At 31.0% G+C, this 16,649-nt stretch overlaps 4 protein-coding genes across 5 annotated transcripts in view; 1 reads left to right on the top strand and 3 right to left on the bottom strand.

Moving 5' to 3' along the window:
• Positions 1-3,360: 3,360 nt before the first annotated feature.
• Positions 3,361-4,423, bottom strand: LOC132727199 (uncharacterized). Its single transcript, XM_060712625.1, has 2 exons — positions 4,119-4,423; positions 3,361-3,558 (listed from the first exon to the last, which is right to left on the bottom strand). The coding sequence occupies exons 1-2, from the start codon at positions 4,312-4,314 to the stop codon at positions 3,422-3,424; spliced, it is 333 nt and encodes a 110-aa protein (XP_060568608.1). The 5' UTR covers positions 4,315-4,423; the 3' UTR covers positions 3,361-3,421.
• A 1,896-nt stretch (positions 4,424-6,319) lies between these two features.
• LOC132727201 (uncharacterized) lies at positions 6,320-7,114 on the bottom strand. Its single transcript, XM_060712627.1, has 2 exons — positions 6,874-7,114; positions 6,320-6,503 (listed from the first exon to the last, which is right to left on the bottom strand). Exons 1-2 carry the CDS (start codon positions 7,061-7,063, stop codon positions 6,367-6,369), a joined length of 327 nt encoding a protein of 108 aa, XP_060568610.1. The 5' UTR covers positions 7,064-7,114; the 3' UTR covers positions 6,320-6,366.
• A 908-nt stretch (positions 7,115-8,022) lies between these two features.
• Positions 8,023-8,783, bottom strand: LOC132727200 (uncharacterized). Its single transcript, XM_060712626.1, has 2 exons — positions 8,556-8,783; positions 8,023-8,208 (listed from the first exon to the last, which is right to left on the bottom strand). The coding sequence occupies exons 1-2, from the start codon at positions 8,746-8,748 to the stop codon at positions 8,078-8,080; spliced, it is 324 nt and encodes a 107-aa protein (XP_060568609.1). The 5' UTR covers positions 8,749-8,783; the 3' UTR covers positions 8,023-8,077.
• A 1,563-nt stretch (positions 8,784-10,346) lies between these two features.
• The window catches only part of LOC132727196 (acetylcholine receptor subunit alpha-like), a 32,651-nt gene continuing 26,348 nt past the window's right edge, over positions 10,347-16,649 (top strand). The window contains exons 1-6 of one of the 2 annotated variants that reach the window (XM_060712623.1): positions 10,379-10,905; positions 11,606-11,745; positions 13,895-13,939; positions 15,010-15,119; positions 15,477-15,651; positions 16,133-16,295. In XM_060712623.1, the coding sequence (XP_060568606.1) occupies positions 10,854-10,905; positions 11,606-11,745; positions 13,895-13,939; positions 15,010-15,119; positions 15,477-15,651; positions 16,133-16,295 (685 nt within the window). In that variant the 5' untranslated portion in view covers positions 10,379-10,853. Of the gene's footprint in view, positions 10,906-11,605; positions 11,746-13,894; positions 13,940-15,009; positions 15,120-15,476; positions 15,652-16,132; positions 16,296-16,649 lie in introns of both variants that reach the window. The other variant, XM_060712622.1, reaches the window with a different exon arrangement.

Raw genomic sequence — 16,649 nt, 5'->3', positions numbered from 1 at the left:
AAACTGTAAAAAGTGATAATCCAAATAAATTCAGTTCTTAGTAATTTCCTAAAAGATTAAAAATCTTGCCATATTTTTTCAGCTCACCTGTCACAAAGTGACATGGTGAGTTTTTGTGATCGCTTTTCGTCCGGCGTCCGTCCGGCATCCGTCTGTCCGTAAACTTTTACTTTAAACGACATCTCCTCGTAAACCACTAGGCCAATTTCATCCAAACTTCACAGGAATGTTCCTTTGGTAGTCAACTTTAAAAATTGTTCAAAGAATTTAATTCCAAGCAGAACTCTGGTTGCCATGGCACCGAAAGAAAAAACTTAAAATATCTTCTTGTAGAAAACCGCAAGAGCTAGAGCTAAAATATTTGGCATGAAACATCACCTATTCAGTGTCCACCAAGTTTGTTCAAATAAATGCCCTAGGGTCAAAATTGGCCCGGCCCCAGGGGGTCATTGATTTTCCTTATTTGTATATAGTAAAAACTTAAAACATCTTCTTTAAAAAACCCAAATAGTTACAGCTTAAATATTAAGCATGAAACATCTTCTAGTGGATGTCTACCAAGTTTGTTCAAATAAATGCCCTGGGGTCAAAATTGGCTCTGCCCCGGGGGTCATTGATTTTCCTTATTTGTATATAGTAAAAACTTAAAATATCTTCTTTTAGAAAACCGCAAGAGCTAGAGCTTAAATATTTGGCATGAAACATCAACTAGTCAGTGTCTACCAAGTTTGTTCAAATAAATGCCCTGGGGTCAAAATTGGCCCCGCCCCGAGGGGTCATTGATTTTCCTTATTTGTATATAGTAAAAACTTTAAAAAAATTCTTTTAAAAACCCCAAATAGCTAGAGCTTAAATATTAAGCATGAAACATCTTCTAGTGGGTGTCTACCAAGTTTGTTCAAATAAATACCCTTGGGTTAAAATTTGCCCGGCCCCGGGGGTCATAGATTTTCCTTATTAAATGTATATAGAAAAAAACTTAAAAATATTTTCTTTTAGAAAACCGCAAGAGCTGGAGCTTAAATATTAAGCATGAAACATCTTCTAGTGAGTGTCTACCAAGTTTGTTCAAATCAATGCCCTGGGGTCAAAATTGGCCTCGCCCTGGAGGTCATTGATTTTCCTTATTTGTATATAGTAAAAACTTAAAAAAAAATTCTTTTAAAAACCCCAAATAGCTAGAGCTTAGATATTAAGCATGAAATATCTTCTAGTGAATTACTACCAAGTTTGTTCAAATCAAAGCCCTGGAGTTAAAATTGGCCCCGCCCCAGGGGGTAATTGATTCTCATTATTTTGTAGAGAGTAAAAACTTAAAATATCTTCTTTTAAAAAAAACAAAAGAGCTAGAGTTGAGATACTAAGCATGAAATATTTTCTAGTTAGTATCTACCAAGTTTGTTTAAATAAAAGCCCTGGGGTCAAAATTGGCCCCTCCAGAATGGGTGGGGGTGTCATTTTTTTCCTATATGTATATAGTAAAAACTTACAAAAATCTTCTCATAAAAACCCCAAGGAGTTAAAGCTTATATAATTATCATGAAACATCTTCTAATGGCTGTCTACCAAGTTTGCTCAAATAAAAGTCCCTGGTTTAAAATTGGCATTGGCCCAGGGGCCTATATACAGGTGAGCGATTTCAGGGCCATCATGGCCCTCTTGTTATTATGTAAAATGACTTTTAATAGGGACATAACCCTTCTTTACCTGTACCTTTTTACTTTTCTATCATATGTTCATAGACACTTTCTATGACCCTTCTTAGCTCCCCTTGTTTTCTTTATATTGTAAAAAAGTTATTTGAAGAATTCTAGAATCGAATTTGCTGCATGACAACTATCAGAATGTTTTAAAACTTACGATACCATTGGTTACAAACGCAAGTCAAAGACGAGTTCATTACAGCTATACCATGAAGATAGAAAGTGACTTTGTATTCATTTATCCTGATGGAGACATTCAGTCACCCAGATATATCATCTTTGTAACTTCCACTATATAGGTTCATCCTCGAGAAATAGAGAACTGCCTACGAGCAGCGGTATGTTAAGATTTCTGCCTATCAACCAAAAAATCGTGGGTTTGAGCCCTACTGGGGCCTCTGTCATATCTACTTGTACTACCAGACATGCTTAGTTCCAGGAACGGACTCGAAAGTGGTTCAAATAAACTGAAAATTGTCTTTACAGCAACTGACGAAATATGTAGTTTTCCATATATCTGTGTAAGCAGTTTTACAAGTATTAAATTACACAATGTGACGGAGGGTGGCACCGAGATGCTACTTACTAGTACTTAGTTAATGTTTATTTCAAGGTGGTCATACCATGCGCGAAATATTAACGAGAAAGGGAAGACTTGTGTCAAGGCATCTGGAATATTAATAAAAACTAGAAATAAGGACATCTTTGCAAAAGAAATTTAATTCAAATCTATTCTGATTGCTTTACATGACTCGATTTTGTTCAAAATATCGGGTGAAAAAGTGTTTGCGGTATCAGAATTTTGAGGATGCGCGCGCATGGTATGACTCCCTTGTATTTGAAAGATATGAGATTGACAACAGCGTAATAGTTATTTGCAGTTACGAATCCTTCTAATATCTTGTTACGCGTCATTTCTTGTTTGCATTTTGAAAAAAAAGTGACTTAAAGCAGCACGCCCTCAGATTCATGCTAATTTTCATGAAAATGTTGGAAATGTATTTGAATGTGTAATATTGTATAGTAACCAAAAACAGGGTCTTTCAAATTTCTATTTGAAAGACCCTGCCAAAAAGAAAAATTTTCACATTATCAATAGCACTTACAAACCACGTAAATTACCAAAAGTGGTCAAAATATGCATAATTAGCATTTACTGCGTTAGTAACGCAGTAGAAATATAGATGTAAATACTGAAAATCAGTTATAAATCGCACATTATAAGCAAAATATTACTTGAATCTTGAAACTTTTCACTTTTCCTTACATCTTAGTAATGTTTTCTCAAATTTGATTTTATTGAAATATTTTGACTCATCTGGAGGCATGTAGCTTTAAATGTATTTTTTTTTTCATATTTTTGTTTATAAATGTACGAGCGGGGAAATGTCCGTGGGGTAATATACACTGAAAGGGTAATTGCTCACTCTGTCAAAGGTATTGGGAAATTATCGGAGGTTTAAAAAGTCAGACAATATAAATAAAGAGGAATTGGCTGTAAGGAAAATTATCCGAACTCGTATCAAGTAATGGCCAATCCATTCTCCTGTTTGCGGGGGTTTCAATACTTAAGGCCTCCGGATCTCGAGATCGTTGCTCTACCCCCTACACTATACTTTGTCCTACATGTGTATTTGATACAATACATAACAAAATGTTTGATTTTCTCTGGGTATTTTTGTTGCTGCTGTTATGTGAATGAAACAACAACAAAGAAATCATCCGAAATAAGTGTCTTCAATTGCGACACACGTTAGGTTTTTGTCGTCACAGTACAGTCCTGTATCACAGAGAACAGTTGGCGGATAAAACATAGCATGAAGGCTGTCCCCACTCTCACATGGTTCGCCAAGTCCTGAAACCAAATGAAAATGATTGTATATTAATTTATTTTTAAACATCTGTACTTGAAATGTCAAGTTAATGAACTTTTACATGAAATGCGTTATTAGTGAATAATGATCAAAGGCCGCTTTGCTGTATCAAACAGAAGAAACGTTCGGAGTATACTGAACAAAAGAAATGTTCTAAATCAACAGCTGATATTTTTCACAAAAAAGAAAGAAAGAAAGAAATGTATACCAAAAGAAACGTTCAAAACAAACCAGGATCGTTTATATTACATACGCTGAATATACCAAACAAAATATAGGGTCGAAGTATATTGATCAATGAAAAGAAAATAAAAAACAATCGAAATATATTTAAGAAAAAATCAAATATGCCAAACCAAAGAAATTATTAGCCTGTGTGTAATAACGAAATACATCACTTCATTGAAACGACGATCGGAATCATAGTAATTGTAAGGATTACGCAAGTAATACATGCATTTCAGACAGAAATATCGTGTCAAATATTGTATCAACACCACATCCCCACCCTCCTGATAAAGTTTCCATAGATAACACCTACCGACACACGTGAAACACGCTTTACAACAACCGCACAATCCGCCACCTAACCGCATGGTCCCTGTACAATTGTCCGGATTTACCGGGTCACACTGCACATACTCGCAATCCGGATTCTGACAAATAAGTCCAGACGTTACTGCAACAAGAACTGTTACCATGGCAACAGTTTTCACAACACACATTATTTCATCCATATTTAGATGTCGCTTCGTTTTGATGAATTGAAAACAAAATCACAGGGTTTTCATGTATATACCACAGAAGGTCCAATTCCGTATTTTCAAATCTGATAAGAAAGTACGTTGTTACGACATACGCACAAAGGATTTCAAACTTTTATCTAGAACAAGTAAAAAAAGTTTTAAAGGGAGCTACATCAATTTGTATTGTATATCTGTCATTGACCGTTGTGATGGAAGCAGGATACCGATCACATCTAAATATGTATCCAACTCTTAAAAAGTAAAATAAATTATCATGGGCCTTGAAAAAGGCGTCATATAGGGGTTTCTTTTGTCGGCGTCGTTGTGCACAAGAACCGGTACTCTGCATTTCTTATTTTTTGAGTTATTGTCCTTTGTTAAGTTTCATACAGTATTTTTGTCCAGGCCATTTCTCCTAAAGTATAAAAGCTATGGTCTTTCAACTTCATATTATTAGGATGATAGATCTTTTTGATAAGAAGTCCTGGGCACCAGAACCGGTACTCTGCACTTCTTAATTTATGAGTTATTGCCCTTTGTTAATTTTCATATTTATTTTTGTCCTGGCCATTTCTCCTAAACTACATTGTTCACAAGGCGACACATCTGGCTCCCGGAGTTCTAGTTTTCGAATGTATAAAAAGGCCCGTTTAAGTCAAATTATGCTCATTTTTTCATTGTCAAATTGACTTCAATTGACTATATATTTCAATAAATTGGTCGTTATAATGGTGATTGTAACACATGATATTTGAAAATGTTTAGAGTAAAAATAAATCTACCTAAATATATAAAAAGACTGCCCCACTCTTTTAATGAATTGAACTTTAATGATACATTCCGACGGATAATTACACACATTTCACAGGGCCTAGTGAGTTATTTATCGTTCATGTGAAGTAAATCATAAAATTGAAAGGAATTATATATGAGAAAATGTTAACTTATTTTGACTTTCACCGGTTCACTCTATCATGTCTATATCTACCCATTGATGGGCATAATGTCACCCTAAAGGGACATCACTGAGGTATTTTAACATTTAAATGTTCAAGATTAATTTTCCATTTGATGTAAGTCTAGACCATTAACTTGCATCCAAAATTTTAGATCATCGTTTACCTAGAATAATCATTCTAATTGTTTAAACATCTCCCTAAATTGAAAAGTAGCGTAACTTTAGAATAGCACAAAAATAGATTTGCAATTTATTTCTGAGTAAATTTTATTTATCTTTTGCATATCTTTCTGTTTTAAGTGCCCCAGCTTATCTATGAAAGAAATTCAAATTTTATGTTTACAGGATTTTGAACCTCAGTGGAGTTCCTTTAATTAACCATTCTGTGACAAAATTGTGTCTATATTAGCATAGTATATGTGTCGCAGTTAAAAGATAGTATACATATAGTGGATTTTTTAATCAATATTTCAACTCCTCTATTAGGTATGAAAAAACAACGATAAGATGTTTTGATTGAACAGTTATTACAAATAATAATATAATTTGATCATATTTATATGCGCAATAAATTGAAATATTCATTCATTTCGAATAAACTGCCGTTTAGTCGGGTAATTTTGAAGAAAACCCAGCGGTCAGATCTCTGTCGAGTTACAAAATTTTTCGTAAGCTTAGGAGTTATTCTGGGCTAGTTTAGTTTTTCTTTCATTACCTATTTTAAGTATGCACTCGTACTTCCGGAAATGTCTTTAAATTTCGCTTAATATAAACATAGTGGCCTTACATAATGCAGATGTATCATAGTTTCCCTGAAGTCCGTTCGACTGTACAAAAATGTAATTTCAACATGCAAATGAGAATAATTTAGGATATGATTAATTGGTATCTATAAAATAGATAATTTTTCAAATATGTTATATCCAAATAATCCTCCACAAATGTGTTGACTTTTATACATGTTTTCGTAATATTATATTAACAGAAAAAGTGCAATTACAGACATATATAACTAATAACAGGAAAACAAATCAACTGTTAATTTTCATGTATATTATTTAGATTTATATATCTACAGGTATAATTCAGCCAAGATTGTAGCCTGGAATTTGCTCACATGTTGAGGAGTTGTACTCGCAGTGTAGACCTTGTCCACATAGAATAGTGGGTGGGTAATAGAGAGAATCCTCATATTCCTTATTCCCACATGATTCACCAAGACCTGAAAAACAAAATATTACAATATTGTTGACTAGCACTAAACAGTTATCTAAATTATGTAATCAACGAGTCAATAGATTATGATAGCTGTGCATATTCTATATTGTACAATCTATTAACATGCCGAGTTAAAATACCGTACGTTTGTAAAACAACAACAACAACAACGGAGATTCACCGGAAAGCAACAAAATTCCATGAAAATTGCAGACTTGATTTTATTTGGGATAATGGAAAAGTGCATCATTCCTTATAGCACTAGCTTAAGTGGTATTCAAACTTTAACACTAAATGTACTTGAATCAATGATTCCGGAATACCAGCAAACTATAACAAGACTGAAAGACAATAAAGACGTGATGTACACTTACCGACTTCCGTAAAACAGGCTTCACAACATCCACAGTAACCCCCACCCATCCGTACAGTTCCCTGACAATTATCCCGATCTACTATATTACACTTTACCAAGTTACAAGGAGGATACTGACAAATTAGTCCTGTTGCTACCATAGCAACGGCTGATAAAACCATAATCACTGCACATATACTTTCTTTCATCCTTAGCACGTTTTCGCCTTAAGTATTTGAAACAACAGGTTACACTTACATACTACAGGAGGTCAACTACTAGAGGTCAACTTATAGTATCTTAATGTCAATCATGATAAGGTTTTCATTAGGCTACTAAACATAGATGGATAATGTTCTATCTTAATCTATGCCATGGAAGCGCTCATCAAAACTTTTAATGAAATAAAATGATTACCTTTGTTTGCTTCTATGAAAGCCTTGGTGAGTCACTTAGAACGAATTGTCTGACCTTAAATCTCCATTGCAATCTTATGCCGCTTCTACATGTTTAAATATAGGATAAATAAAAAAAAAAACGAAGCAAAGTGCACATAGCAAAGACAGGATACTAAGCTAAGCCAAAGCGTCAAACTTTATGAAAAAATTGCCCTTGTCAACTTAAGTCAGGACATTGACTTAAGTATACATGTTCTTAAGTATGCGTGCAATGCTATGTCTTTATTTCTATTGTACAGAAATAATGATATTTAATTTTATAAATTTAATAATATGTTTATAAGGAATAAAGGAAATAGATAATGAACTTTGCTAAAACCATTGTGTACTTTACATTGGAAAATATGACTTCAATTCTCAGTAAACTAATCGAGTTAATAATTTGTATATGATTTATTTATATCTAAATGAAAATTGTGCGAGACATTTTGCAGTGAAGTTAGGGGTTTATATTTACAGGACAAATATTTGTATATTTTGAATATTAACTTTGTATTGAAACGCATATGAAAAGATTATTTATGTTTGTTCAATACTTATAAAATTGCCTAGTAACCCAGATAATTATTTAGGCACTAACTCTTGATCTTATTTAACTTTTAAGTAGTATAAACGTTTGTGACTTCCCTCCTATCTCGGCAAATAATATCAATAACTACTATAAAACATATAATAAAACAAAAACAATTATGAAGGCAAAAAGACAGAAAAAAAGACTTTGTATTTATTAATCGTGATCTGGAAGCATTACATATCATGTCACATTTATCCGACACCTGGAATAGACTGACATGTTGATGATTTACGGTCGCAGTAAAGTCCGGGGTTACAGATGGCGGTTGGTGGGTAGAGTAGTTCATCTAACGCATCTTTATATACACATGGCTCCAGGTAACCTGAAACAAATATAACAAGTGAACATTAATAATACAGCTACATGTACATTCATTATGTTTAATAGAAGATTTTCATCAATGATATAAATGTATGTCATATGTATATTATAGCTTTAATAATATTTCCAAACAAAAAAGGAAATTTTAAAGTCCACATTGAGATACATTTGTAAAGAGAAGTCACGCCAAGGCAATTGGTATCGTTTTCATAAAGTGGGTGAATATATGAAAACAACGTAAGCTCTGAAGAGCTTTTTTAAAGTGGACTTATAAACGAAAGTACATGATACATTGTAACAACATATATAAAACACAAAAAATTAATAAAACAAGTCGGAAATATTTACCTATTTGAGTAAAACATACCATACAACATCCGCAATATCCACCTCCCATCCGGATAGTTCCGGTGCAGTTATCCGCATCTACCGATTCACATTGCACAGTCTCACAATGTGGAAACTGACAAATAAGTCCGTGTGTCACAAGTATACCGACTGTTAACACGGCAACAACGGTCTTAAAATATGTGATCATCATTTGGTCCTTTTTGATAGATTTTGTTCTGCCTTTAACGATATATTTGTTTATATTTCAATTATTTTAAGATAAGAAACTATGAAGAACAGAAAGGTCCTTGATAACATGTCATAGAGGTCAATGTCTTGTTCATCATAGCACAGTGCTCAGTCCTCAGAGGTTAAAGAGCGGTTTATGTGCTTTTTTAATTCAAGGCCCTTTTAGGATAGAATACAGCTTAAATAAAACCGATTCCACCATTATCACCTATCTGCTTTGTTTTTATTGCTAACTCCTGATTAAAGTTTTGATTATTTGGCTTATTTTGAGGTACTTTCATGGGCTGGTTATTTAAGTCGAACAAAGCTAGGTCTCATAGTTTCTGCATTTTATGTAGCTGATATCTCAACTACAAGGAATTGTATAAAGCAGTCCTTTTTCCTTCTCGACCAATGCCGGTATTTTTACAAAACGGTCCTATTTTATAAATTATTTTTCGGTCGCTATATTAAAAAAAGAAAAAGGAACGTTAATATTGAGTTTGATGAATTTTGTAATATGATTTAGTATTTATGAGAAACATAAACCAACATTATAAAAGTTTTTTTCCCCTGGTTTTAAGTCATCTGGGCTAATTCCTAATCTGAAATCGGTCTTAAGACCAAAACTAGGACAATTTTGTGTTTCAAAGAAATCGTCTTAACTTATGACTCCTATTTCATAACACTTTTAATTTCTGAATAGCAATACATATGACCAAATAAAAGGGTCAATCATAGTTTATATATTTCCTTCACTTTTCTCTGGAAAATAAAGTTAATTATAGTCTACAGTATTATGTGACTGAATGTAAAAACATTTATTGAAATGGTCTTTCGTTAATTCTAAATAAAGTTGGTTTTATGTTGGATGACGTAGGATACACGTAAGACTTTTTATGAAAGGCAAACAGAGGTAACATTGATAGAAACACGAGATCATCTGCTATATTTTGTTATTGTTGTTATCATACTAACTGTAAGTTTACATAAATCATATATTAGTTTAAATTCACATGGTAGAGTTGTATCACATATATATAGGCAGAATAAAAACTGTATATAATATGATTGATTCAAACTTTGCGTAATTTTAAAATATGATACTAGAACCAATTTAAGAGAAAAGGATTTTGTTTACAGGAAAGGATTCGGGAGTGTTTCAATAAGCATATAGCTTCCAACACAATCAAACTATAATAAATTTGTATAAACTAAAACAAAAGAGTCTTGTAAAGCTGTATTAGTTTGAACTACACATATATTACTTTCTATATTAGTTACTAAACTGTATGATTATCCTGATCTTAATATAGATCTTGCACTTTATCCCTCAACTATTCACGAGCCTTTACGGATTAAAGGTTAAGTATAACAATTAACGAAATTCACCTCCCTATCCCCCACTCCGAAAAAGAGTCTTGAAACGCTGTATAAGTTTGAACTACACATACATTACTTTATATATATAAGTTGCTAAACTGTATGATTATCCTGATCTTAATATAGATCTTGTACTTTATCCCTCAACTTTTCACGAGCCTTTACGGATTAAAAGACATGTCAATAATCAATTAAATCAGCACGCATTCATCATTAGAATTGGTTATCAATTTTACACCGGCTCTAGCACAATGTCACCTATAGAATATAAACCAGCTTCTATCAGTGAGCTTTATAATATCAGAAAATGACTTTGTGTGACAATGAACAATTTCCAACAGTTTTCCATTAAATCTTGCAGCGAGTATAATAGTGTTAATAACGATAATAAAATACACGAGAGAAAACTTTTCTTTTATCGTAAAATCAATGTTGTTTTACATTAAAATATACAATTACGAATGTTTTAAAAGCAGTTTATATAAAAGTAAAGCTTGAGTGGACATCGGTTTAATGACATCTTTTTCAATGTTGGAGTAAAACCTTGTTTTTTATCGGTTAACTAATTTACCCGAATATATCATTCTATACAATAAAGATTGTATTATTACGCGCTACATGTAAAGTTATAAAGGAAAATAAACTCCAGTATGTGACACTTTACAATAAGTTATTCAACTGTGAGGTTCATCTAAAGTTACAGAGATGTTTTTGAAAGGAAGTTTAACATGTATAGTGGTTTTATATATACAAATTGGTAAGTGTATTAAAATGTAAACATTTTGAATGATATAGCGTGTAAATACTTGAAGATATTTTGTTTGCATTATATATTAGTAACTTTCTGTAATACAGTAAAAAAGGATAAACATTATTTGAAGTAAATTATTGACCAGTCTCAATAAAAGCACATTTGAAAATATTTTATTTTCATTACTAACGACATAATAAAAATCTTATATAACAATTATATTATTATATACATGTCCATGACTGGTCATCTGCATGTTCTTTATATAAAACTCTAAACAAGATATTAATCCGATATCGATAAATTCAATGAAAGTAAAAGAGTAAAGATTTTCTTTTAAAACGAGTCATCATTTTAATACACACTAGATAGTGAAATGTTTTAGGTTTTAGGCTTTTGATCTGTTGGAACTGCATCACTATATATTTATTATTATTATTATTTATTATTATTATTATTATTATTGTTATTATTATTATTATTATAGAAATTCTACGTAGATGTTTTTTGTCAACGATAGATTCTTTTTACAAAGAATTATGAATTTATGAATTATCCCTCCAGTCAAGATGGTTGCAGGGATATTAATTTCTTGTTTGACAATCCCCGCAGCCTTCCTGGTATATCATAATAACAAACACCAAAATTTTATACACTTTAGACAATGTTATATATCAGTTAAAGATTCAATGTATTTTTGTTTCAGTCACAGCACAATATCAAGACATCAGTCATTTACTTGATGACTTACAGAAAGGATACAGGAAACATGTGTTACCGACGAGGAAGGCTAATTCTTATGTTGCCGTTAAAGTTTATCCAGCGATAGTTCGAATAGACGATCTAGTATGTATAACTGCATGTATATATATTTATAGGGTTTTTTTTATATAAAAAACCATTTTACTGATTCATAATCATAAATGCATAGTACATGTATTACAATAACACGCGTGATTATGATACTGTTAGACAGAACTGACGCGAATATGTCGACTTTTAAAAATCATATCTGTAAACAATAACCCCTCCTTAACGAATCAGGAAACACTTAACGCTAAGAATAGTATATAACAAATTTTATCTAAGATCTAAAAATAGCTGCAATCCCACTGGTCAATTTAATGTGTTGCTTTTCTATACATGTACGTACTATTGTAGTATTGTTCATTACACAGTACTAAATGTACTTATATTTTAAACAATGATATAGTATTTTTATTCTGACATTTGTTTTAGATTTGTGTGATGTTTGTTTGTTGACTTAATTGCTTCTGCCATTATCTAACTGAAACAAAAACATACATGTTGAGAAATCTTTTCAAAATGAACCGATATTTTGAGTTTTTATAAGAAGTTCAAAAATGTCTTCGTTTTATATAATTATTTATGTAACTGTTGTTATATTCATATTTATTTCGTTCTTTGAGTTCTTGTAATTTAGTAAAATATTTACTGACAAAAGATTTTCAATGACGTATATTTAACGCAAGTACAACAATTCTATGATGACTTTGAGCGCCAGAACGGACCGCAAAATTCAATATTTCAATGAAATACAGAGCTGTCCATGTAATCGTCTAATTAGCTTTTACCATGTTTGTCAAGCACGGTGCCATGCGATACATTAAATATTAACATGGTTCTAAATATCACAATTTATAGATCAATATTCATGCGTTTATTCTTTCTATGGTAATTTAATATTTTATTGTTGGTTCTGAAAACGATAATGCAGATCAATTCAATATGTTAAACACGTACGAAAGATAGAATCAATGACACAGTTTAAAGTTAAACAATAATTATAATATACCATTTGGCTCTGACAGAAAATAAGGGGTATAAATTATTTATCACCTGAAATCGGACACCGGGAATAAAACCTGAAACATTGTCACAAAATATCATAATTACTCATATAGTTTATTACTGGTTTTATATACACGCTATTCATAATCACCCGCCACCTTATGTATGCCATACACGTTTCTCTAAATTTTACAAGTAAGTTCGATAAATAATTGATATGTCCTCCCTAAAAAAATTTTTTGTCCTTCAACTTAAAAAATAATATTTGTTTGAAAGTTGAAATTGACTGTTTTTCTTTCATTGATTGTTCACTTAAATTTAAGTTTAAATTACACACTGATTCTATTCTTTCCTTAATTAAGAGATTTGCTTTTTGGGTAACAAAAAATATGATCAGTTTTAAAGTTTACAAACAAGGGACATTTCTATATTATCTAATAAAATAAATATTTACGATATTTCAGCGTGGTGATGTAAAATTAAATACAAGATGAAAGTTTTTCGATTTAGAGGTGCCAAACATTTACAAAAAATACAATAATTGAATACTATAGATATCTACATTCGAATGATCCGTTATTTTTTACAAGTTCATTTATCACTTCCAGTAAACTACAGATAATATCTCAACTTAACATGGCATTTATAAACGGAATCAATGAACTTATGTTTGAACAGACACGTAACAGATTGTTATTTTCACAGGCACCTGCAGAATAACTCACTGATTCGCACAACTCTTAATTAGTTTCTTAAATTTCGTTGAGATATATTTGTCAATATTTCTCAAAATATGAATTCAACTTTAATTCAATTTTTCGTTAAAAAGACATATCTGATATGCAATTTAATTTTTAAGTACTCGTTACTTTTGTCTCTTAAGTTTTTTACAACATGTTTTCATTATTCAATATTAAACGACTTAAACGAACATGTTAAGTTATATATTAATGACAAGTAGAAGATAGAAAAAGAAAACAATTATTTCATCATACAAGATTATGTCTTTAACTTGCAAATGCTTTACATTAATGAATTTAATATAAATTGCTTTACATTTATACGTTTGCTTGGTCAACTTCATCTTATTGTTTATAGACAATAACTTAATCAACCTTTATTTATCAAAAAATAATGGAACCATATAGCATTATAATTTTATAAAAGAACTAATTTATTTCAGGATGCACATAAAGAAGAATTGTCATCAACGATCAGTTTATCATTGGTAAATATCTGAATATGAGAATTCATTCAAACGAAAAATAATCCTTAATATGTGTATCCATGGCAACGGATTCAAATTTATTCACAGCTTCTAATTTCCATCTGAAATTATCTGGTTATTTCTAAGGTCGACAGTATGGTAAACACTATGAAATCTGAAGACAAAATGTCTCCATGTGGTCATAAAATATAAAAAATAAAAATTGTGAAATTAAATTCAACTCAGACTTCCAAGTAATAAACATGAACTACATAAAAACACAGAATTATTTGAAGGCACATTATGCCTCAGAAATGAATATTGTTTTCCTTTTTTAAAAGGGCATACATCAGTTTTATTCTAGTAACATTTAAGTAACGATTTTAGATGTTAGATTATTTTCACCTGAAGAAAGTAGCGGCGAATGTGGAATTATTTGTCATAAATAGCAACAAGTAAACAAAGGTTGACTTCTATACAAAATACTAAATCACTAAAAATGTACTAATTGCTTAAAGCCAAAATGTGGTTCAGTTAATTGGCAACTTTTGAAACTTTAACAGGATACCAAAAATATAAACGCTTTTAGAAATAAAGCTTAAAGCATTTCCGGAGCATAAATGACCTTTTATTAAAATGGAGTCCTCTATTAAAGCTATAGCATTTAAAATTGGTAGAGACTTGCATGCCTTTTATTCTTTCTTGAAGATACTATTGTGATTCAAAGAAATGGATCAAATTCTAATTTATTCACAATTATTTGAAGAAAAGTGAAAAAAATAACTTCACAATGAAACGTTACCTCTACATGCACTTATCAAGATTGTAATTTGGGTGTCTTTCTTGACAAAATACTCTTAAAAAATTTGTATTTTAGATATAGAATAACATGGCTTTGTGTAACAGTATTCATGATTTAGTGCAATAATTCAATGAAACGACCATCTGCATGGTAGTTTCACAGATTAATATTTTTAGATTAAGGTATTTGAAAAATTGTTTTGGAATCATTTCTACCTTTGTCTCAAGGAAGAGAGAATAATGATTATAATTTCATTAGATTAGTTTTTGATAATTTTTATATATTTTAGTACTGGACGGATGACAGACTGGCTTGGAATCCAAAAGAATATGGCGGAGTCAGAGAGGTTTACATGCCAGTATCCGGTATTTGGACGCCTGATATTTCTGTTTACAATACGTAAGCAGTATTGCATGTATTAATGATAATACATAAAAAGATTAAGAAATTAATTCAAGATTGTAAATAGTCATACACGCTTAGTTAACAATATGTTAGCTTGCATATGTGAAACAACATATAAGATAATTTGAAACCATGTTTCTATCGGGTTAATTTATATAAAACATAGAATTTGTATTAAAATCAAAATATTTCATTTACATAACATCAAGGTATAAAATGAAATAATGTCATAATACTGAAAAACAAGAATGTTGATATAAACAATGGAACATTGTTTCTACATTACACAATTAGCATTTTAATAATCAATCATATTGATTTTATATTAAGAGTTTCTTGATGTTTTTGTAGAGTCTCCCCACCAGAACCATTCCGTGATCAGCTGGTTGAAGTCTCAAGTCTAGGACGTGTACTTTATGTTAGAAACGTTCATGCACGATCCTACTGTCACGTGGACTTAAAATGGTTCCCACGTGATCAACACACGTGCGAGTTGATATTTAGCTCGTGGATTTATCCAAGTAAGGTAAGTTTAGATAAATATATCATTATTCAATGAAGATAAATAGTAATCTGGTAAATTAATTTTACTGACTGGGGTATTTGGGATATATGAAATACAAAAAAGAAAAGAATCGTCACTTCGGCCTTCTAAAAAAATATTGTTTTGTTTTAATTCTAAACAGTCACAGGATAGATAGACAAAATTATAACGGTCTTATTGTAATGGTTACTCCCTTATTTTATTATTTATCTTACGTATACCTCATTGTTTATATGAAAAAGAAAACATATAGACAAATCAATTGAAATCAGCCTGTTTATCAAACAAAAATAACTACTGTACTGCAAAAGTGTTGTTACGGATGTTGTGATATTTTTCTCATGTTTGAATATTTTTTAAGATAAAACTCAAATGAAGACAATAAAATTAAAAATTGTATAAATATCATACCTCAATGAATTGTAATTTCAAACACATACTCGTATCACTCTTCATCTTACAGAAAATGTTGATGGAATTCATGCACGTGAACACGAGCACTGCAGATATTCCTGTCCTTGCTGACACAGATCCAAACATTATAAACCTCGACAGTCACCAGTGGCAAATCCGAGCACGAAAAGCCCGTGCAGAAATCAAATTGATAACATACGCTTGTTGTCCTGGTAAGAGATTTGTTTCTGTTTTATGACGTTTATAAATAAAAAAAAATAATAACGGAAACGAAAAAATAAATAAAATAACTATGCAAAATATTGCTATAAGGAAAATTTAAAATATATTTTTCAAGCATTTGGTAATACTTTTCCAATAAAAGTTCAAAATGTAATAAAAAAATACTTGGGTATGCAGAATTAGCATTTTTATTTAATAATAGGAAATGTTATTCAGTCTACAAAGTTCTTATAATTTCTGTCAAAAGATATTCTAACTTATATAGAACTTAACATACAACTTTTAAACTTTTTTTGCTGAGGTTTATATATTTTATTTCCGTACAAAAACACCAGTTAAGTATC

This window comes from Ruditapes philippinarum, unplaced genomic scaffold, assembly GCF_026571515.1.
Source record: "Ruditapes philippinarum isolate M1 unplaced genomic scaffold, ASM2657151v2 ctg5358_1_1_1_1, whole genome shotgun sequence".
Lineage (NCBI taxonomy): Eukaryota > Metazoa > Mollusca > Bivalvia > Venerida > Veneridae > Ruditapes > Ruditapes philippinarum.
This window is presented reverse-complemented; position numbering and strand designations above follow the sequence as displayed.